The sequence below is a fragment of the Lissotriton vulgaris genome, chromosome 5, assembly GCF_964263255.1.
Source record: "Lissotriton vulgaris chromosome 5, aLisVul1.2, whole genome shotgun sequence".
NCBI lineage: Eukaryota > Metazoa > Chordata > Amphibia > Caudata > Salamandridae > Lissotriton > Lissotriton vulgaris.
The window spans coordinates 479,862,118-479,885,461 of record NC_141693.1 but is presented as its reverse complement, the minus strand read 5'-3'; the positions used below and the strand labels follow the sequence as shown (position 1 = coordinate 479,885,461).

At 46.2% G+C, this 23,344-nt stretch overlaps 1 protein-coding gene across 1 annotated transcript in view; it reads left to right on the top strand.

Annotated features, from left to right (window-relative positions):
• Nucleotides 1–12,892: 12,892 nt before the first annotated feature.
• The window catches only part of LOC147711117 (elastase-1-like), an 86,935-nt gene continuing 76,483 nt past the window's right edge, over nt 12,893–23,344 (top strand). Inside the window, exon 1 of the mRNA XM_086920111.1 lies at nt 12,893–12,993. Coding sequence (XP_086776237.1) covers nt 12,897–12,993 — 97 coding nt within the window. The 5' untranslated portion in view covers nt 12,893–12,896. The remainder of the gene's footprint in view (nt 12,994–23,344) is intronic.

Here is a 23,344-nt window from a genome sequence, read left to right as displayed (position 1 = left end):
TCTTACAACCCACGTGAAAAAAGAAAATTCAGTGCCCACACCCTCGCAGAGGGGTCTTCTAGGAGAAGACGCCGTGAGTGACCTCATTGGAGCAGTGGCGCTGTAGCAGTCACAGGTCTCTCAACGAGGTTCAACAATCACAGACAGGGCTGGGGTTCATGTAAGTGAGGGGTGCCCCTGCTGCTGAGGGATGGGGAGTTAAAGCACATAACACACGTGTCTGGACCCTTCCTCACCGCCAGACCCCCCACCACCAGCCACTGCCCTGCGCATAAGCTGCAGCTGTGGGCCCTGCAAGAGGAGGGGGAGGGGGGGGGGGGGGCTCACGCGCCAGGGGCATAACAAAAGCTGAAACGCAGGACGGGCAGCTCTGAGCTCCGGAGCCCCCTGCCCCCCACACCACCACCACTGGCACGTCCCTAGCATTAGAGCTCAGGACTGGGTCAGGAGCCGGGGGGGGGGGAGGGATGTACTTTGTAGGAACGGGAGGCTACATTTTCTTTACGCCACTGCCCTGCGCATCTGTGAGAAGCGGCAGGCTCTGGGCTCATTCAGCACTCCGAGGCTTCCCCAGGGGGATACGAACGCTATTGTCGGTCTACGTTTTGAGATCTGTGAAAAAATATTTCTTTAAAAAAAAAAAGCTAACAACATAAAAGTGGGCACATCAGTAAAAACACCTTACACTCGAACACAAAAATGTTTCACCTGTTGCATAAGTCAGACCCAACTCAGCGAGGCAAACTTTCCTTGCAGAAGCCAAGCCTCCTTCAGACGTAACTAGCTGCAGCGGCGAGTTCTTCCCCTTCCCTGCTCGTCCGTCGCCAAACAGCTCCATAGGGCACGGATTAGGGCATTTTACCGAAGTCTCAGGGTTTCCCTTATTTCACTCACGGGAACCAGAAAACAATACATTTACATTTTCCTGCAGTTGCAGAGAGTACTAAAGTAAGCGCTTGTATTCTCCGCTTTGTTTTAACTTTATCAAACATGGGGTGACGTAAAAGACAGCTAAAAAAGATTACCCCATATTATGCTGTAAGTAATGGTTTGGTGTTCTCTTGACTTAGAAGCGTTCTTGAATGTTATGCGCTGCTTAGAATGCTCTGCAAAACATAACATAGAACAATACAGGACAAACACAGAATTTCGGACAACACGGGAGGAACACGTTTAATATCGAATAAGTTACCCCCACAGTTTACTTGACTTTAATGGTTGCTCTGTTGCATCCCGCTCCTGTAGGACAGACACGTACCTATAGAAGCAAATAAGGCACCACAAGCCCACTCGGGCCCTAATTCAGTGGGGGGTGGGGGGAGTGGGGGGTGGGGGGAGGGGGGGGCGGACATTGAAAGAAAGTAAAGTTTTTACAGAGTGACACTAACAGGACACCTAAAAGCAAAACCTCGTTTAAATCTGTTGAGTGTTGAAATCTCGCCCCACAAAGGTACCGTACAGGCACAGTAAAACAGGCACTAGCCCACTGTGTTGTACAAACTCCACAGGGCCTCCGACTTTATCCCTGCCGACTCCGCGTTTACCGCCCAGTGTCTCTCCCAGCTTCACTCACTCAGACCCTCGTACCCTGGTTTCTCTTTACGTGCGCACAACATACAGTCTCAGGGTTTCCCTTTGTTCACTCACAGGAACCAGAAAACAATACATTTACATTTTTCTGCAGTTGCAGAGAGTACTAAAGTAAGCGCTTGTATTCTCCGCTTTGTTTCAGACATGCTGCGCCGGCCAGGGCTGGGGTTCATGTAAGTGAGGGGTGCCCCTGCTGCTGAGGGATGGGGAGTTAAAGCACATAAAACACACATGTCTGGACCCTTCCTCACCACCAGACCCCCCACCACCAGCCACTGCCCTGCCATAAGCGGCAGCTGTGGGCCCTGCAAGAGGAGGGGGAGGGGGGACTCACGCGCCAGTGGCATAACAAAAGCTGAAACGCAGGACGGGCAGCTCAGAGCTCCGGAGCCCCCTGCCCCCCACCACCACCACTGGCACGTCCCTAGCATTAGAGCTCAGGACTGGGCACTAGTAAGCAATATATAAATATTATTTACAAATTACAATTGACACGCATGACGCTGTGCCGATCTGCTACTCTCTGAGCTGCTGGAACTGGTCTATGCATCCTCAAAGATGGAGCACTAAAGGAGGAGAACGACAAGAATCAGCAAGTTGTAACATTCAGTGAAGAGCTGGCCCCGAAATACACAAGGCACAATTTTTGCATCAAACCAACAGTACACATTCACTAGGTAGATGCCATTGCTATGCAATATGCCCCAGTTGTATTAGCCTCATCATCTGATGGGTCAATGTTGTGCAATTGTCCAAATAAACTTGCAGGCCCGCTACTTTTCTTTGAAGCTTGCCATTTAAAAAACAAAAGTAAATCATCCACTTTATTTTTGTATGCATTGTTTCTAGAGTGCTACTAATCACTGTTGAGCTACCTAAAAGTGCTTAAGAATAACGAAGCATAGGGTTACTCGCAATCATGCATTGTACTATAAAGGATAGAAAACCCTGTCCTATTCAAACTGCACTAAAAATCATGCTTTGAAGGGAGGAACATGCATTTAAGATACAAACTCTTATACGGTCCCATCTGTTTCACCCTTAAGTTTTTACCGCAGCCAGCCTTCTCATCCATGAAGCTTTATCGAGTTGTTTCACAGAGTAGCATATCTATCACTAGAAGTATTCAACAAAACAATGTCTTCACCGCTGTTTCACGAGCTGTTCCACGTGTAGCTGCAGGCTGTCGATCTTGTCCCCAAACTCCTGCTTGAAGAGCCTGTTAGCGTCCTCTGCTGACTGGCGATCTCGCTCTGCCTGTCGCAATCTGGATTTGAGCCACATGAACTTGTGATAAAAAACAAAAGCCATGGTGGGGAGGAAAAACGAGTTTTAAACAACAAAAAATAATAACCCAAATGAAATAGAGTAGAGGGGAAGAGCAAGTAAAGCATGGGAAAAAACAAGCAGGAAAGTTTGAAGGAAATAAAGGTAAAACGAGGACACGGGGGGCGGGAGAGGACACGAACAGCGGGAGGGGGGCGGGAGAGGACGAGGGGGGGCGGGAGAGACAGGCACATGCGGAAATTATATTTCTTGTCACTGGGGGCTACTCCACAGGAAAAACAAGCACCTACCAGGACACGGGGGGCGGGAGAGGACACGGACGGCGGGAGGGGGGCGGGAGAGGACGAGGGGGGCGGGAGAGGACACGAACGGCGGGAGGGGGGGCGGGAGAGGACACGGACGGCGGAAGAGGACACGGACGGCGGGAGGGGGGCGGGAGAGGACTAGGGGGGTGGGAGAGGACACTAACGGCGGGAGGGGGCGGGAGAGGACGAGGGGGCGGGAGAGGACACGAACGGCGGGAGGGGGTCGGGAGAGGACACGGACGGCGGGAGGGGGGCGGGAGAGGACGAGGGGGGTGGGAGAGGACACTAACGGCGGGAGGGGGCGGGAGAGGACACGGACGGCGGGAGGGAGGCGGGAAACGTGCACAGGACAGCGAGGGGAGGGGGACGGCGGGAGGAGGGACACGAGGGAAGGCAGGACAGCAGCAAGCACGGCCCGGCCGGACCAGATTCGGGGGCGTTCCCGGCTTTTGGCTGACGTAGCATGACGTAGCCAAAAGCCAAAAATTCTCGGGAACGCCCCCGAATCTGGTCCGGCCATGACGGACGCCTCTCTGTTCCAATGGCTAGCCTCCATTTATGGAGCTAGCCAATGAAACAGAGGGCGGATTCCAGAGCCACATACTGTAACTCAATAGATTTCTCCTGCGCAAAAGCTGCTTGCTCAGCTTTTTGCAGCCGAAACCTAAAAAGCGTCAACTAAGGGTTTCTGAGGGTCTGTGTTCCTTTAGCCCCAGCATTGATCATTGATGGAGGGAGGAAGATCAGATGCTAAATATAGGTTAGCTTTAAGATACAGACCGTCACAACGTGGCATATCTAGTAGACAGAAATGCTCATAGGCACATGTATAAATGTAAGCGGCATGCATCCAACATTCCTAAGAGCGATCGATTCAGTAGTCTCACATCAATAGTACTTTTCTAATCTTGCAGCGGAACAGATCCTCGCCTTTTGCAAAGCTGCTGCTCAAGGTAGAGAATGCATCTATTGCCTGGGTTGCAACGCTGCCAACTCGGAGTTAGAACTAGATCACAGCCCCTAACCAGGGCGCACGGAGGACAAATACAAGGTTATAACTATTGTCACGTGGTTAAAATCAATAAAACCGCCATCCTTTCACTGAGCAGCTGCTTTGGAACAAGAACAAACATTATGTTCTTGCTACTGAACACAAACAAAATGTAGCCGAGTAATTTCATGCAAGAGGCTTAAGAAATGTGCTTGTATGGAGCATAAGCCCGCAGTTTGGGTGGATCTGTAAACAATGCAGAGTGCCTTGAAGGCCTTTGGCCATTAGGAGTTAGAGAAGCGCTTGAAGGACTGGTGTGAAGCATTCCAATGCACCAGGAGCTGGCCTGCATCCAAAGGCCAGATCCTTTGCCGTTGTCAGAGCTGGGAGGGGGTGCTGCTCCCTGGAGACCATTTGCATCGACACAACAAGGGTGATGGTGGGCTATAACTTGTCAGAAACTTAAGGAAGGGATAACCTATCAAACAATAGATGCCACTTAGAAAGACTTTTTTGGGGTTTTATTCACTTCAGAGATCAGGGAAAGACTGGAGTCCATAATTACTCCCAGATTTCGTACTTAAGTTCATACTGATGGCAGTGGGTCAAACCCCTGATGCCAGGTTATTTTTGGTTTGTAATTCTCCTGTTCTCTAGTGGTTGGGATGCAGGTTTTGGAGGAGTTAAGTTGGTCTGAATCCACCGACTGACAGCTCGGAGGAAATGGTCAGGCCCCGAGAAGTCCATATCCACCCTATGTCACCATCTGAATTATGCATGCGTCCTTGCAGCAGGTACCGTTGAAGAACTCCGTGAGGTCCAGTGGGTTGTGAACTAGAGATTTGGGAGAACTGGTGATATGATTGAATCTTGAAATATGTCAGAGCTGAAAAGAGCCAAGGAAACAGGGGGATGACGGTGGCCCTGCTGAGCGGGCAGGAGGAGAACCAATAGCCACTGGTCTCAATAGTAAGGTCTGGTGGTGCACTCTGCTAATGATGCTGGGCACGTGCACCAATAATGCAGCCACTCCATCTCTGCCCACTGACATTCAATCCCGACGGATTCAGTGCCTCAGAACATACCACACTGCTGTTCAATATTCTACTCAGAGCCACACAAAGCCACCGTCAAATAACGCCCTCGAGCTACAACAAGGCACCCGAGCTAGAACAAAGGTACCCGAGCTAGAACAAAGGTACCCGAGCTAGAACAAAGTCACAGCTCTGTGATAAGACCACACACTGCAACGCACACACTGGAGGGCGATGAGCCCTGAGCCAGGCACACCCGCCACAAGCCAATGAGCTAAAACAATCACCACCCGGTGAAGGGTACTTATTGTCGAACAAACCTAATTGTGTGTGAGAAAAAGTCCCCGCCCCAAGCTGCAGGAATCACAGACGTCACGTAGAAGAAGGCAAAGTCGCGCAGACCTAGCCCTCAGCTGAACAAGCAGGCCCGGTGCGCGCTGCAGGGGCCAACGCACCGGGCGCTCTAAATGGCTTTTCGCGCCCCATCTCTTGATGGGCGTGCATAACAAGAGCCCGCCCCTGCTTCCACACATCCTTTTGTACCAGGGGAAAACCCGTTTGCCTCCACCCTCGCCCCTAGTGAAGTTACTCGGGCTGCTGGAGACTCCCCTCTCCAGGGCCAAACCTCAGTTCTCGAAGCCCCAGTCAGGTACACCTGGAGGGAGTTGGCAGCTCCCCACCCTCCCTACACGTATTCGTTCCATTGACTGCACCTCTTAATTTGCGAACGAGGTATGCAGTCGGCCATTCTGACCCAACCACCTATCGGGTCTTCCGCGTACCCTCTGGCTCTGTTGTGATGACCGCTTCCCTCCCAATTCTACATTATAATAGAAGCCCCTCCCTCGCCCCCAGCACCGGGGCCTTCACGGGCAAATATCTGGATGGCTCTAAACAAAGAGGGGCGCAAGAGGTAGAGACATGGCCGGAAGTCATCAAATACCACAGCAGGGAACTCAAACACCACCCTGGCCATCTGAAGAGCGCACACAAACACACCACTCGTCACCCAGAGCTTCTGGCAACGCCCCAAATGTACTCAAGTACTGACGGTCACTCCATGCACATAGTTAACTCCAGAGGGAGAGACGCACGTTCCCACCCCAGGTTCGTACCAAAGGTGCCATGGGCCTTAATGCAAGCAAGGGAAGTGGACCGTGTGTCCCAAGTTTGCATACAAAAACAGCTATATCTGGGCAGAAATATATAGTTCGTGTATTGTGCGCCTTGGAGCAAGGAAAGAAATGGGCCCCTGGCTAGGGTGACCAGAATTTTAAAGCCAAAAACCGGGACATTGTCCAAAAATAGGTGGTTTACACTTTTACTGCAACCCGGGCACACAGGTGCCCCTTAGCAGAAAATTACAGAAGAGGCAGTAAGAACACACAGAAAATGCAATTTGTAAAGCCAGTAGCAGGCCTGTTAATTAAATTACTTTTTTATAACAGATGCTAACCAGCCCTGCTTTGCAAAACAAAAATGTACCTCCCACTTCAGCCGACCCTCTCTACAAACCGGGACTGAACTTAAATTCTTGAAATCTGCCAGGACAGCTGGCGGAAAAAACGGGACTGTCCGGGCAAATCCGGGACGCCTGGTGGTCAGCCTACCCATGGCTGCAGTCTGGGTTATAACATGGGAGCAATAATCGGGGTTCAGTGGGCCTCTGGGACCCCTGCTAGGTACCGCACCCGTGGAAGGTACGCCCCCGTGTCTGGGCTGTAATGGGCCCCCTTGGCGTTCGCCGGTGCCACTGCACCTACTATACTACCGATACATTCCTTCCAACTCTACAATAAGTGTGAGAGCGTTGAAAGGGGGCGGGGGTGTAGTATTCTAAAAAGGCAATGATTTGGATTGGAACATTGAGAAACAGGACACAAACAACTTGTAGCACGCAGACTCCCGCGCCCTCCGAGAACGGGCGGTGCGGCTAGCAGATGCCCCATGGACAGGCAATGTTGAGGCAGAGAACAACTCACAGCCCAGGAAACACGCAGAGGTAATGCGTGACAGGCGGAAGCGCCACAACTAACCACCCCCCCACGAACAGTACCTACACATAAGATGCCTTGCTCTCATAACCTGCCCCCTCGCACAGGTGGGTCTTACCCAAAGCTCTTCCCGGAACCAGGCTTATTTCCTTCTTCCAACACCTGCCCCAGTGTCTGTACTCGCACTGTCCCCTAAACGACGGGGGATAGTGGGACCTAATTCCCGGTGATTCGCCTTGCCTGTACTTATCCCACATACCCAACGAGGCAGACTTTTCGTTCCACAAAACCTGTGCTTCCGGTTCTAGTGCTCACCCCCTCCACTACTTACCCCTATTTAGTGCATCATTCCGGGTTCAACCCATACCGCACCCCCAAAAAAGTGCATACAACTCACCGTTCGCACAGCTGTGATTTGTTAAAAGCGCTTCCATCAGATCCCCTCGCGCTTCACTCTGATGGTGACTTATCTTTTTTTTTTTTGGGGGAGGGTGTCCAGGTAGGATGCTAAAGGGGGCGGCTGGGGGAAGCGCTATGACTCTGTAGATGTGGCCGAGCACCAACCAGATGAAGGAAGGGCTGCAGTGCAGGCAGAGAGCAGGGCAGTCCAGGAGAAACGCTCTCTTTCTTCCACTCCCAGTATCGCTTTAACCTCCTGAGCACCTGCACGCACTACCTCCCCTAAACGCAAAAGCCAAACTTTCCTTAACTCCTCCCCTGCCATTAAAGGGCCCCTCTCTGTTCTCCTTCCCCGCGGCGCCTCCCAGCTAAACCTTTACGCTGACCCTCCCATCCGGTTCACCCTTCCTCTCCACACCCACCCTGTGCCTCTCTGATCCTCCTCGCCCCGGCCACTCTCATGCCTCTCCGCTGCTCTTCCGATCTTTTCCAACCAACTTTTTTCGCCTCCTGTCCATCCGCCGCCACCTGATCCCTCCTCATTCCCTGAAAACATTATTTTTCTTTCACCCCTGACCTCACAATCCTCATCCTGCCCTTCGCCCCGTCCACTCGCTGTTCTCTTCCACCTGTTTACTCAGAATATCCACTGCCCTAACCCTCTTTACTATCCCATACGCGCTGCCCAGGTCGCCATTCCCCAAACTATCAACCGGCTCCGACACTTTTCCCCTTCCCCTCTTACTCGCAAAAATGCCAGGTTTTTAGAAGCGTTAAGTGGGATGAAAAACGCACGTGTGTTGTGTTCTCACCAACAGCGTCGTCTGAAGGATTTTGGGGGCCCCGGGGAAGACATATTTTGAGGGCTCCTTTAAGGGATACATTTTTACTTTATTAGGTAAAACGAGGACACGGGGGGCGGGAGAGGACACGAAAGGCGGGAGGGGGGCGGGAGAGGACGAGGGGGGCGGGAGAGACAGGCAAATGCGGAAATTACATTTCTTTCCACTGGGGGCTACTCCGCAGGAAAAACAAGCCCCTACGAGGACACGGGGGGAGGGAGAGGACACGGGGGCGGGAGAGGACGAGGGGGGCGGGAGAGGACACGAACGGCGGGAGGGGGCGGGAGAGGACGAGGGGGGCGGGAGAGGACACGAACGGCAGAAGAGGACACGGACGGCGGAAGGGGGGCGGGAGAGGACACTAACGGCGGGAGGGGGGCGGGAAACGTGCACAGGATAGCGAGGGGAGGGGGGACGGCGGGAGGAGGGACGGCGGGAGGAGGGACACGGAGGAAGGCAGGACAGCAGCAAGCACGGCCTGGCCGGACCAGATTCGGGGGCGTTCCCGGCTTTTGGCTGACGTAGCCAAAAGCCTCTCTGTTCCAATGGCTAGCCTCCATTTATGGAGCTAGCCAATGAAACAGAGGGCGGATTCCAGAGCCACATACTGTAACTCAATAGATTTCTCCTGCGCAAAAGCTGCTTGCGCAGCTTTTTGCAGCCGAAACCTAAAAAGGGTCTTGCTCTCCGAAAAGACATTGAGGCAGGCCGGGAATAGTATAGAGTATTTCATCCCAAGCTCACAAAGCCCTTTTTTTGGCACTTAGAAAAGAAGATCGCTGTTGTTGTACTGCAGGAGTGTAATCAGGGAAAAGCATGATTGTGTGATTGTCCAAGGTTAGGTGACCCACTGTACGGGCGGCCCGCAGACTGGTGTCATGGTCTCTCAAATATCAGAGTGCAAGGCTCTGAGATTGATTCAAAGGTTTGATTGTGTGACTGTAAGATGTGGGAAAGGAAACGCCTGCAGACATATCCCATGTGAAAAAAATGTTGGTTGATATATTAACTTTGTTCAATGTGCCTGGTTTACATTATGAAATGATGTGAGAGTGGTGTGGGCTTTCATAGAACTGTTATAATTGAGAGATTCCAAGCCACGATGTGCTTTGAACCCCAACACCAACACTGTATGAGAAGGGTGCATCTCTATAGGTTTAAGGACCATTGGTTGGGACAAAAGGGTGGGCCCTGCTTCTTGGTTTGTAGGAGACATTCGAGGAGCCCCAGGAAATTCTCACACTTGTCAAGGTCAGTACAATTTTCATATGAGAGAGCCTACATAGAGTCTTTCTTTTGAAGAGATTTTCCGCCATTGAGGTAGGCCATAAATCATTGGTGCAGTGGGGTGAAAGAAAAACAGGAAGCTAGTGGGGCCCCTAATGGTTCCCTCCAGCAGGATGGATGGTCTCTGAGAAATGTTACCAAGGTGGAGGCACGAGAAAAAGTAGTGGTTCAAGAGATCCCCATATGTTATCTGTTGGAGAGGGAAGGTGCCCAAGGGTTGGCCCATGCTGCTGGTGGCCTTGTGAGGAGATGGTTCCTGAGATATGTGTAGTGACACCCCAGGTGCAGAAACAGGATGCGTAGTGAGTGTCCTAGTCTCCCCTGGTGAGCTGGTGGCTGTCCCTGAGGAGACCTGAAAGTGGTGATGGACTCCCTAAATTCCTGAGATAGGTTAGTTGCAGACCCTGAGGTTCAGGGTAGTGTAGGTGACTGCCCGAAATACAGTGATGTACGTCATCCTTGATACTTTCTTGCCAAGTCCTGAGGTGGCAGCTGTGGCGATACTCAGCCTGGTGTTCACTCAGATAGGTCCTGTGAGATCAGACCCTGTGGACAAGGGGCAAAGGCCCATGAGACAGAGGAGGTGTAGGAGGCAGGTGAATGTGCAGTGATCCAACAAGGTGGCTGGGTGGTGCCTGATGCAGATGGAGGGGGCCCTGAGCATCAGTCTGAGGGAAGGAGACTGCTTCAGTTAGGGATTGCTGCAGAGGCCTCTGTTTTGGGAGATTCCTGTGTGGTGCACTGTATGTGTACCAGGTTTTGGGGTTGGAGGCCCTGGGGCCCCTGGAGAAGTCCTGGCTTTCTAGACATTGGTTCAAGTGGTACGTGTGGCCCTCAGCTGAGGTGGTGTAGTAAGTGGATGGAGCCTGCAGTGGCGCAATCTGGTCGAAAAGTGGTGCCTTTTCCAGGGGAGGAGACCCTGAGCATCAGCCTGGGTTAGTACTAGACACTTCCATTGGGGATTGCCAGTCTGATTTTCCGGAAGGACTGGATAGAGAGGGGTCTGCCCTAGCAGACTCCTATCTGGTAGATTTTAGGTACACTAGACTTGGGCTGCAGGGCACTGAGTGCCCTTGGTCGTCCTGGCTACCCAGGCACGGCTCAGCAGGTGGAGCAGTTTATTGGCTTAGTGAGGTGGAAGGCAGCTGTGTATAACTGCAGGGTGACCTACAAAGTTCACCCAAGGATCTTTAGGCTCCCTAGTTGGTCTCCAACGTGGCTCCTTGGAGGCCATGAAGTGCTCTAGTGCTAGGTACGACCAGAACTGTGATATCTCTTTGTAAATATGGCTCAGTTCTGCTCTCTCCTATTCACTCAGCACAGCACAGAAAGTTCCCTTGCCGTGCTGTATGGAGTGAAATATTAATACATCCAGACCTTAGTGTCCTGGTTGTACCCGACTTAAAACCAGGCAGACTAAGTTCCCTCCAGGGTGATGTGTCCTAATGATTGAGTTAGATAGGTGGTTTAGGAAGGCCAGTTTAGGATATCTGTGATGGTAGGCAACTGGTGAATGGTGTATGTGGTTGCCGATGATGAGGAAAGAGTAGCCATAGGAACTGGCTAGCTTCTTCTTCTAGTTTCAGCTGGAGGCATTTATGTACAAAATGAGTCCTGCCCATTTAATCCCCTGGATATTTTGCTTTTGCACTACCAAGTTTTGTGCTTTTACTGTGAGCGCGTCTCACCACCTGAGTTTCACTCACAGTAAATTCTGTGGAAATGTGAAGGGAAGGTGAACAGAAAGAGGAGTGAAAGGAAGAATGGATCACAGTATGGATGGAAGGCGATAGGATGGGTGGATGGAAGGATGGATGAATGGAGAGATGGAAGTTTGAAGATACCTTTTCTACGGAGTTTGCAATTTCGGGAATATTTTAGTTTTCATGGTTACTCGCTTGAAACAGGGGTTATCAATAGCGAAGAAATTGTGGCTTCATACTGGAGGTAATCACTGATGAGCAGTCTTCTAGTCTGGTTCAATGACACATTCTAGGAATCTGAAACACACCCTTCTTTATTGTGTTTACCCAATGCTTGGATGTGTAGGCGTAACCTGGAATGGTATTGTGTACATTTGATGGTCTCTCAGCAGGGCGCCTAGGGGAACCCAAGTTCATGCTGTGTTTCTCTCCTGCCTCCCACCCTGTCACCTCAGCTTGCTGTGAACAGAATCCTCGAAGCATTAAATATGACTTCACAGGGTGGCATGTAAACACCCTGTCCTGCTTTCGTGTTTGATGACGCAAGGGTGAGGCATTTGGGGCCTACTCAGACCTTATCAATAGGACAATCTCACCTGTTTCCTTAAATGTGTTAACTTGTTAGATAGACCCAGTCCGATATAAAAAGGCTATTACCAACAACTTGTAGTTTTGACTTTAGCTAAGGCACTGGATTGTTCATCCCAGCACGCAAAGTACTATTAACTACGGGATAGTTTTTCTTTAGACAACAAATAAAACTCAGAGATGCTCTAAAATATTTGTTTTCATGTTAAGAAGCATGGTCTCTTTTTACAAGACGCAGCTTATATTGTGTAGCTGTTCCGAGTTACATATTATATTACTGCAGAATTCACGTGACAATTTTTTGACGGCTCGGCTCTTCCTTTTGCTCTTGGAGTCAAGCTACAACCTGGGGGCCCGCCTCTCCCAATAATTCTTTGGTGTGATCACTCTAACAGGCACAAATTGAGTTCAAGCGTCTCTGAGGTTCATAAATACGGAAGCGTTTACATTTCTGGTATACAAAGGGATACGCCGCCATCTAGCGTCACATTTGTGTAAATACGTACCATTCAATACAAATATTGTATTTTACCACTGAACAAAATCAAAACTTAGGGAAGAGGAGTTAGGGGGTCTTGAGTTTTCGCTCCTGAGATCCGTAAGCGCGACGTGTTGCCGCTGATGCTCTCAGCGTAAAAAAACTGCTGATGAAACTGTTGACGCATAACACGCGTGATTAGCACAGACAGAAGCATCCAGACACCGGGCGCTGGGACCAATAGCATTGTTCCACTGTATTTATCTGGGCGACAACAACAATAAATAGATGGTGGTGGCGTTATGTCCCTGCCTCGTGCGATGTCAAAAAACATGGCCTACGCTGCCGTATAAATATTGGCGCGTGCATCGTCCCGCTAGGTCAGTAAGCTGTACGCGATGTATGTAAAGGGGCTCCTCGCTCTCCCGTTCGTGCTAGCTTTAGCACAAACATCCCAACTCCAGCACAAGATTCACCCGAAATTTCTACACCTAGGTAAGTTGCAAACAGTGCTGGAACTGGAATAGCGTTACTCTGGGAACCCATACATTGGAGGTTAAGGTGTGGCGAAGATAAAGACCGGAGTCACGAGGGGTGGAGTCATGAAAAGCGAGTCTGACAGCCAATTCATTTAAAAACATACAAAAACTAGCTGCCTCAAAGAAATTGGCAGCAAAGACAAATGTGACAGTATATCTGTTCAGCTTAGTTAATTGGTCAAAAGAGGCTACATTATGTTGTTTATGGCATATGGTGCAGAGATCTTTGTGTGCCCAGCAAATTTCAATGGATAATTATAAAGGGAATATAACTCCGATAGTTTTTTTCGAGAAATCTGTGTTTTGTCTAATCGCAGTTTGACACAAAAGATCACAGAGGATAAATGTGAAACTGTAAAGCACACCTGGAACATTCAGATCTTTGATTTGTATATTATGTACATAGGTAAGAAGATTTCTGCTTTTGACATAGAGATGTATTTTCTTCCTTCCAGTTCTTAAGTTGTAGTCCTTATAATATAGCACAGAGAGATATGAACTGGCGTCAAGGAGCTGCATGCAACCTGTGAGTCATGGAGTTAGATCCTTTTATTAAAGCTATTGTTAACTTAAGTTTGCAAAGAAAGGTTCCTTTGGGTAGCAATACATTCTTGTCAGTAAAGACAACCCAAATTACTGTGTTTAAATCCTGACTTTGTGTATCTCTCAACCAGACCCTCTTAACAAAGAAATGTCTACAAGTATGGATGATATGTGACTCCTACACCTTATACCCTTCTTTGCACTTTAGTACATTAACTTACACATGTGTTTGATTTAATATTACCCCGTTTGTAATGTAAAGTGCTCTGACACACTACTGTGAGATGCGTGGCGCTATTAAAGAATTAAAAATAAATTAGCGAGTGCCATTTGAATAATTATTGGTGTATTTACTCATGCACACAGCCACATCTGGCAATATTACAGTGCAAGCACATCAAAAACCTGCCTCCAAATCATAGTTTCTCTAAATAACCTTTGAAGTAACTACCTGTGTGCCTTTGTTTCCTTCCATTTCACTGGCATCTAGTGTTAGGCTCCAGATTGCCACCAGCCACCATGATAATTGAAAAACAAAAGGGTTGATGGTTCCTTAAACCAGGCCTTTGTTTTTGGGCCCAGCTGAAAGCAAAAACAAGAAAGCCCCTTGGCCACCTGCAGATTGCTGCTCTGAATAGAAAGTAGACATCATGTGGGTGCTGCTGAACTGTGTCCCGGTGTCGGAAAATGATACCAGTATAAGTTATAAGTATTTCACTAGGTCGAAAGGATTCCAGATACAGCTAGGAAATAGCAACTGGAACCAGGATCCTGTGGGATTCCCCTAATTTCTTGCATTGTTTGCAAATGTGCCTGTCATCTACTGTTTCAGCTAATGGATTAGGGTATTTGTTTCTGATTTTATGATCTAACATTTAGTAAAAGTTCGTTTCATACAGCTACTGTTACAGCCTACCCATTGGTTTAGTAATAATGCTAATTTGCTATCTTATAAGAAGCTACTTAGGCCCTCATTATGAGTGAACCAATAACTGGTATAATATGTTTCTCACCTGATAAATTTAGACTCAACTGGGTCAAAATGTATCGGGTGCAATCAATATCACCCAACTATGAATATTTGAGGATTAAGGAATTTGGTGGTAATCGCACAAAAATCCACATGTTTCAGTAAATACTGGCCATTTTATGACAAAACGCAGATTTGCTATATGTGCAGTAGCAGGATTTGCCGCACACATAACAGTTAACTGGCCCCTCGTAATGATGGACTTAGAATCATATCAGGGCTAAATAACTGCATCATTGCAATCAGAAAGTGAATTACATTAAAAGTAATAGCTTAGTGTTACATATAAGTCCCTATTATGAGCTTTGTGGAGTGGGAGCTCACAACCGATAATTGCATGGTACTGGGGCAGGAGTACTTTCCTGAGCGGGTAATTTCAGACTTGGTATTCGCGTGGTCCCTGTATTGCCCAACTCGCAACCTGGCCTTTAAATATTCTAATCTTTGTGGTTGTGTAGCCCACTTGTTATGCTGTTATGTAGCATTATTGTAAGAATAGTTTGCTTACCTTAGTCTAATACTGGATAAGAAGGTGAGCAACCCAATATACCCTTGCGGGCTCGGGCAAAGTTTATTATAATGAAAGATGGCCAGCAAGGGGTTTTATTGTTTTCTAATTTCTCAGCACTGTTAGGACCTGTTTTGGAACAATCCTTGCCGGACTCGTTTGACGTTCCTTGGCGCGAAATTGAAAAAACATTCAAGTGATTGGAAATTGATTTAACTTGGACATTCCGTCAGAAATTGTAGACTGCACTCCTGTATTTAATACGAGTGAACTCTGGGCACAAATGATTTATCTCTTTGCCCTATTCCTACGCTACAATTGAAGGTGCTGTTGCCGTCTTGAATTTCACTGACGTACTTTTGAATTTAAAAGGGTCATCAATTGTATATATTACTAGTTCTGTCCTGATGATGGTCTTAAGAAAACTTCAAAAAAGACAGAAACGTCGACTTGTTTAGTCCAATTCTGCACTTTTTGTTTCATGTCATCCTTTGATTTTCTTCTGATTTTAAGTTGAAATCAATGAACTATTGTGCTTAAGCAGTCTGGACTCAATATTTGGATATGTCAAAGGAGAAATAACCAATACCTTGAATATCCAAGTTATATCCATGTATGTACCCTACCCCACATGAATTCTCATCCTTTTGTACTTAAATATATTTTTTTGCCTTGAATTTAAATAATAATTTTCAGACAACACAAAATCCTGGTTTCTTGTATTTTATTGATCATTTATTGTATAAATGATGTTAGTGTGGTAACATCTTTTGTTCTTATTCTGTGGAACTCCCTTTATAATTTAATAACATAGGACAGCCACTGATTAATCTCAGGTTTAGGTACTCTGATTGTTCCAAAACAGGTCCTAACAGTGCTGAGAAATTAGAAAACAATAAAACCCCTTGCTGGCCATCTTTCATTATAATTACCTTAGTCTAAGACATCTAAGCAAAAGTTGTTACTAATATGAATATTATTAGCACTTAATTTAACAAATGTGTAGAAGGCACGCTTTCTAAACAAAAGTCTCGGCCACACCTTCGTGCTAGGACTGGATTGGTCAGCCTTGAGGATGGTGTGGCATGATGAGGGGATCCTGGCCACATGCCATGGGTGTGGTCCTAGGTAGGTGGCCATCTACAAGTTCTCCCAGTCAGCATAGAAGGTCTTAATCTTGGTATCTTGCGGAAGGTCTGCAAAGAATTTGCAGTGGTCAGAGTGTGTAAGGGTACACCAGCAGTCAGGATAATCAGGCATTTCTTGAATTTCATCTTTTTGAGATGTGGACTAGAGTCAATACGAGAGGTATCTCCTCCCAGGGTACAGGCTTGGAAACATAGCTGCGATGTGAGAGAGATGGTGGCAGTAATAGAGACCTCCTAGACCTAATTACTCTGATAAGGCACAAGGTATCATATCTTCCTCACTTAACGACTGGTAAAACAACTCAAGATCCTTCTCAAAGGGCCTTATATCCCCATTATCTTGCAGGCGATTGGCAGCAATCTAGCCAATTTTTATTTTTAACGCAGTTTTATATAGCTCTAACTTGACCCGGTATCGGGTATCAGAGCACTTTACATAGCACCAGTTGCATTACATGAAGACACACATTAATTTTTGTTCGGCACGGGGAGATTAAGTGATTTGCCCAGAATCACAGGATGTTCAGCGTCATTGCAGAGGCTCAAACCTGGTTCTTCAGATTCGAGGTCGACCACCCTAGCCATTAGGCCAGGGCTTGCACTAATGATGTCCAAGCAGGGAGGAGTTCTACACCTGGGATACTTTCCTAAGGTAGAGGTGCTCCCACATTTCAGTATCTTTTCTGTCTATTGGAACGGTCCTGGTGGTTGGCTTCACTGACCTACCTGAGTTCACAACTCAATGATAGTCAGACATCCAGTATGCATGCAGATGTGTGGGATCAGATATTATAAATTAAGATAAATTAAGTCATTCTTGAGTCTCCTATTATGAGGTGGCTTATATGACCCAGTCTTTGTTTCACTGTCCATACGTGTTCACTTTCTGATGTCTAATTGTCTGTGAGGCCTCCATGAATACAGCGGCTCAGTTAGTGCTAGGACCTCCGCAAGATGCAACCCACCAGGCAGAGGTGTTACGAATTCCAGTCTATGATGCAGAACGAGGCTTTACTAATATTTGCTTCACACTCAAACAAAGGGACTTGTTTGATTTGTAGGAAATAATTATCAACGTAGGGTACGTCTAGTTGTTTAGCTCTTTTCTTGGTATTCGTATTCTCCAATGTAATTGACTTAATATTGCATAATGGACCTGCCAATCTTGCAGGGCGTTACTCATCAGCGTGAAGTGTCTGAGTCCTGACACAAAAACTCCATCCCCTTTCTTGGCCATATAGATACAGCCTTGTCTAAAGATACTGAAATCCTTACATTGTCCACCATGAATGAAACCCTTGACCTCCTTCTCTGAGTTTGTCAGTATGCTCAGGGGCGTCAGTTGGGTTACTGTTGACTAGGCACTTGCCTTATTGGTTCCCCATCCAGCCTGGCCCAAATAAACATTTTTCACTGGGGTCAGCCCACTGCCATCAGACCCAGTGGCCTACAGCACCAGTGCAGTGCCACAGACAATCAAAAAGTGTCACATTGTGTGACCACAGAACTACAGTGGCTGAAAATAGCTGAGTCTGTGGGGGCGGGCTGAGGTTGCCCATTTACACTGTCCCTGAAAATGCGTCCCACTGTGTAAGCACTGGGCCGTGTCACCAATGTGCGAAGTTGCTTCATGAACGGATACCTCGGGACTGGCCTATATGGCAATTATATAAGCTATAGGTGTATAAGGTCCTGACCCACACATACAAAGCCCTCCACAACCTAGGGCCAGACTACATGAAACACCACCTGATCTTTCACCAAATCTCTAGAAACCTCCGGTCCGCACACCTAGTCCTCACTCAGACACAATGCATCCCCTGCAGCCGCTCTGGAGAGCGCTCATTCTCCGACTTCACCACCAAAGTCTGGAACACCCTCCACCTCTGCACTTCTCCCTCAATGAACCACTTTAGGAAGGAACTCAAGACCTGGCTCTTCCACTGATACCTGCAACACAGTGCCTGGATACCCCACGGGGTAATTAGCCGCTCTATACAAATAATTGATTGATTGATTGGTCAGTGCCATAAGGTGTACCTTTAAAGTCCAGCTTTGACTGTTTTCATGGCAAAACATCTGATCATTAAGTGAGGTGCTTTTGCACCCATATTTACTGATATGGTTTAAATTATCCCACAATATGGGCATCTCCCTGAGCAACTGCTTGCTGCTACTATCTAATGTGATTTGCAGGTCACAGGATCAATTCAAGGCTTGGCCAGTTTGTAATTCTGAAATTCTTCAATTGAGTTTCATTAGAATGGGTATTAGAGTTAGTATTTATTGATTAGTAGCTCAAAATTATGCCATAACGCATTACTGAAAAAGTACGAGATGTATGTAAAACATTTTTTTTCCAAGGAGATAGTTTGTTGGAATGCAGACATTGCAGTGTAAATCGTGGAAAATAAGCAAACCGACTGGTGCTGCTAACTGGCTGCTATTAGCTCTTATGAAGCTTAGAGTGCTGCATAAATGGAGCTACTCAGAGAAAAGTACCCTTGAATGCCTCCATTTTAAGCAAAGAATGTTCACAATAAAACCCATCAAAAATACTCCAGCTACTCTGTTCAACAGGCAATTCACACAGTCGTTGCTGCTGCGTTAGTCTAGCACTTCAATATGTAACAACACTAGGAACATTCCAGATTCATATATGCATTGTGCACAGTCTATGCAGCATGCTAAACTTTAGAGGCGTTTGTTTATCTATGCACGTATGGTATAACTGTACTCTTCAGCTGAATTCTATTGTGTTAAAAAAGGTGTTTTTAAGAAATCTAATGCACAGAAACTAAAGGTTACTAACAATACAACCACTTTATAGATAGAAAAGTATAGAATATTAGAACATTGGAATATTGGGAGCTCCATTGAAGTCAATGAAGTAGCTCCAGGCTTATAATGGCTGGTATAAGCCCAACATTCCAATGTTTGTCTTCATGTTTTTCACTTTTTAATTCAGAACATTCTATACTCGGTGGGTGAAATGCTCTAATAGCCCTATAGTTCTTCTGCCTCAGGGTATACTGGTTGTTAAAGGCCTTTCCCTGTGGCTCGGGCCTATAACTCGGGTTCAGGGCCTTCACCAACCATGCAGCAAGTGATTTTAAAATTGGATAATATGTATATTATAATTCAAAGACATAAACAACTTAGGGCCTGATTTATGGTTCGGCGGATGGGTTGCTCCGTCACAAATGTGACGGATATCCCTTCTACTGTATTACAAGTGCATTATATCCTATCGCACTTGTAATATAGCAGACGGGATTGCTGTCACATTTGCGATGGAGGAGCCTGTCCGCCAGACTCTAAATCAGGCCCCAAGTTACATATAATGTACAAAAGAATTGTATAACTACAGAAGAAGAAAGATGCAGCTTTAAGAAAAAACTAAATGATATAGAGGGCCAAGAATTGGTCATAAACATGTCGACAAATAATAAGATAATATTTGAATAATTGGAAATGTATACTTGTTAAAGAAATAGGCAAATACCTGATCAAAACAATTCTGTAAGTATTCAAGGAGGCAAAACATACCCCATCATTAACCTTAGAAATATTATCATGTTCTGGAGAATCTCTGCATAGACCTGATACAAAAGGAGGCCATATAATACATCCTTTACAAGATATATTGGAACATGTGGTACTAACTAAACTATTTTAAGGTTATAACATATTGCATACCACCATGCCTTATATGAAACTTTTGAAGTACCCTTCTACTTAAACGTAATTTGTTGGACTGCTGTTGCTAGATATTTTTCTACTGTGCTCTTCTTCAGCCCAAAACTAAACTTCCTATGGAGAAATTTTGCATTGTGAAAGTAACCTTGGAATTCATAATATCATTAACTACCTTCGAAACCTCAAGACAAAAATGATGACCTAAAGCACACTCATACATCATGTGCAGTAAGTCTACATCTATTGAATTACAAGACCAACAGCTACTCCTTATCAAATCTTTAGCTTTATACAATGTAAAAGGTAGCAAAAACAGTCTGTTACACAACAGAAATAGAGTCTGCATTAAGCTTGCTGTCTGAAATGTAGTAAGTATTTTTGGCCACATAGAGTTCCAAGTGTAAATAGACTATATAATGTCTAAGAGCCATATTAAAATTTTGGCGAACAGGGTGCTGCCACTAATGCAACAGAATACAGTGTCCACCAAATTGTTGCTCTGCCTGCCCAATTTAGGGTCAGGAAGACCCATCCTTTCAATTGGGGTGCTTTCATTAGCTCCATCATCAGACACTTTTCTCCAAACAGCCCGACCGATCAGGGGCTGCTGGAAGAAGGGCATTACACCACCTGCCATATATAGGGTAGATAATATAATGTCATTTTTCCTCTCTGTCACTACCAGGTAGAACCTCGCAATGAGGGACAGAAACAAATAAATCATGATCCCCTACACCCAGGAAAAAAGTCCTTGGTTGTGAGGGCCATTTGTTTTTTGCTTTTCAGTAACAAACTCCCATTTTGGGTGTTTGTTTTTGAAAAAAAACTTTATAAATGTTTAGTTTCGACGGCTGTCCATAGAACATTTTATACCTTGATAGGAACTTCTGTCACAACAGTTCCTGTCAAGGTACATACGTCTTGGCTAGGGCAGATGTGATCTAAACATTTGGAAGGTGGTAGTCTACCAGGTTGGCGAACATAGGGTCCTTCACCACCCTGATGGACAGAAAACTGTCTGCCAAACTTTAAATCTGGCCCTAAATCTTTTCCCCACTGCTATTCAATCTTAAATTTGTTCCTTTCACCTTTATGGCTTAAGAGTTGTGTATAGTGTATAGAAGCTTTTGGAGAACGGGAATACTTATGAAAAAGATGAACAGTGTCAAATGCCTGTAATCAGTCAATTTTCCTTTTTTAAAAAGATACTCATTTCGAAAATTGCTTAAAAAAATGAGGACGATCATATAACTCTTGAATGTGGAATTGATAGAATATTCTAATCTTTACATGATGCTAAACCCATCCAGCAATTTTTAGGCTAAAAATCAAGTTATATTATTTATCTTTTTGTTTTTTTACATTATTAAATATTATATTAACAAGTTAAATTTCACTATTGCTCAGAGTAATTTGCAAATATTGATTATAATGGATGTATAAACATATAGACTCATGAGTCATAAATACAATTTCATAGAAAACAAAAAGTAGAAGAAATTATTCTTATAAAACAAGACATACTGTAGAGACTGAATTATGTGTTTCCGTTTATGGGGTAATGTGCCCACTCCAGTGCCCAAAAGGTACACCCGCAATTGCTAGAGGATGCTCCATTTCAAACAGCCCTTTCCAACACTATCACTTCTTATATAGCTGAAAACTGGAACACGGCCTCTTCTAACTTGATTGAATGGGACACACTGAAGGTAGTGGTACGGCGAGCATCGATAGGACAATTAGTAGGGGCCCAACAGGAAACGCAGCAACAATTGCTCAGAGTCGAACGATGGATGACCACATTGGAACAGGAAGCGTTGACAGACCTTGACAAGAAAGAGGAGTTACAGACTGCCCGTATTGAACATGCTGAGACGCTAGAAACATTACGGATAATTGATCATAGGGCAGTCCTGCAACACAAACATACTGATTTGAAAACAGGGGACCCCTATATATCTAATAAACAAGCTACACATAGGGAAATAATGCATTAAATAAAGGTCTATAGCTTGTTTGCATCAGGCAATAAACAAAAAACAACACAAAATCTAGATCTCTCTGTAGACAGTGACCACTAGTACTAAAACTAAATATAAACTAATAAATCTGAAAAAATATATTTCATTTTATTCTTCAATGCAACTTGTTATTGAGTTGAATTTTCAAATGTTCTTTGTTTTCTTTATAAAAAGTCCATGCATTTCACATAATCCATGTAACAAAAATCACATAAGTAAATTAATTTCATAGATGAATACGATAGACGTGGAGTTGATGGGGGCAATGCGGTATATGTGGACTACGCGCATTTCGGCATTGCTGCTTCATCACCCCACATGGCAGACTCACGAAGACCAGGATACAGGATTGGATAGAGGCGGGAATGGAGGAAGTCGGGGCATTCTTTGGTGATGGATGCCTGTTGGATCACGACTCTTTCCTACAGACTACAGGCACACCGACATGACTATATTTATTACACGCTACCGTATCCCACTACATAAAAAACACATGGGCCCCACAGCGCAGCGAGCCCTTACAACACAACCTGATACATCTCTTATACTACATGGGTACTGGGGGACACCTGGTCCATTGGCTATACACAGGTGTAAGGGCGCACTCTGCGATCACACTTACTTCACTTAGAAGACAACGGTCTGAGGACTCTATCACGGAAATCACTGATAAAGCATGGCAGAGCATGGTAGAACACCCCAAAAGAGTTTCCCGTAATGCCAAACTAAAGTTCATTCAGACCATGGTCCTTCAAAGGTCGTATCTCACCCCCAAGCAGATTCACCTCATGTTCCCCTACGCCTCACATTGCTGCCCCCGCTGTAAAGGGATGAGGTGGACTTCCTCCATATGCTGTGGTCCTGCCTCGTCTCCGGGGCTACTGGTAGGGGGGTTCGCCAATCCCTGAACGAAGTCACACAAATCCCTATATCGGATGAAGTCCTGACCTGCCTCATGGGCCTCCGTAGACGCTCGAAAGTCCAGAAGGTACGACTGAGGTTTATTGACTTAGCCCCCATATTAGCAATATGAGCCCTCACCATGAGGTGGAAATCCGCTAGATGCCCAGCGATATCCGGCTGGCAAGACAACATGATTCAATGGTGAAATGCCGAAGGTGCAGCCCTTCGGAAAGAAGAGAGGGGGCTTCGAAAACAACCCATTTCAATGGACTGGGAGATTATGCTATATGAGTTTGAATCACTTGACTTATTACCCCCATGGGGTACCCCAACTTCATAACATGCAGAGTCAATACGCGACCCATCCATCACCGGTTCCAGGACGCACACCCATACAGCATATCCCATGATCACTGCGAACTCCCCTAGTACTACACTGCTAGCATCCCCTTTCA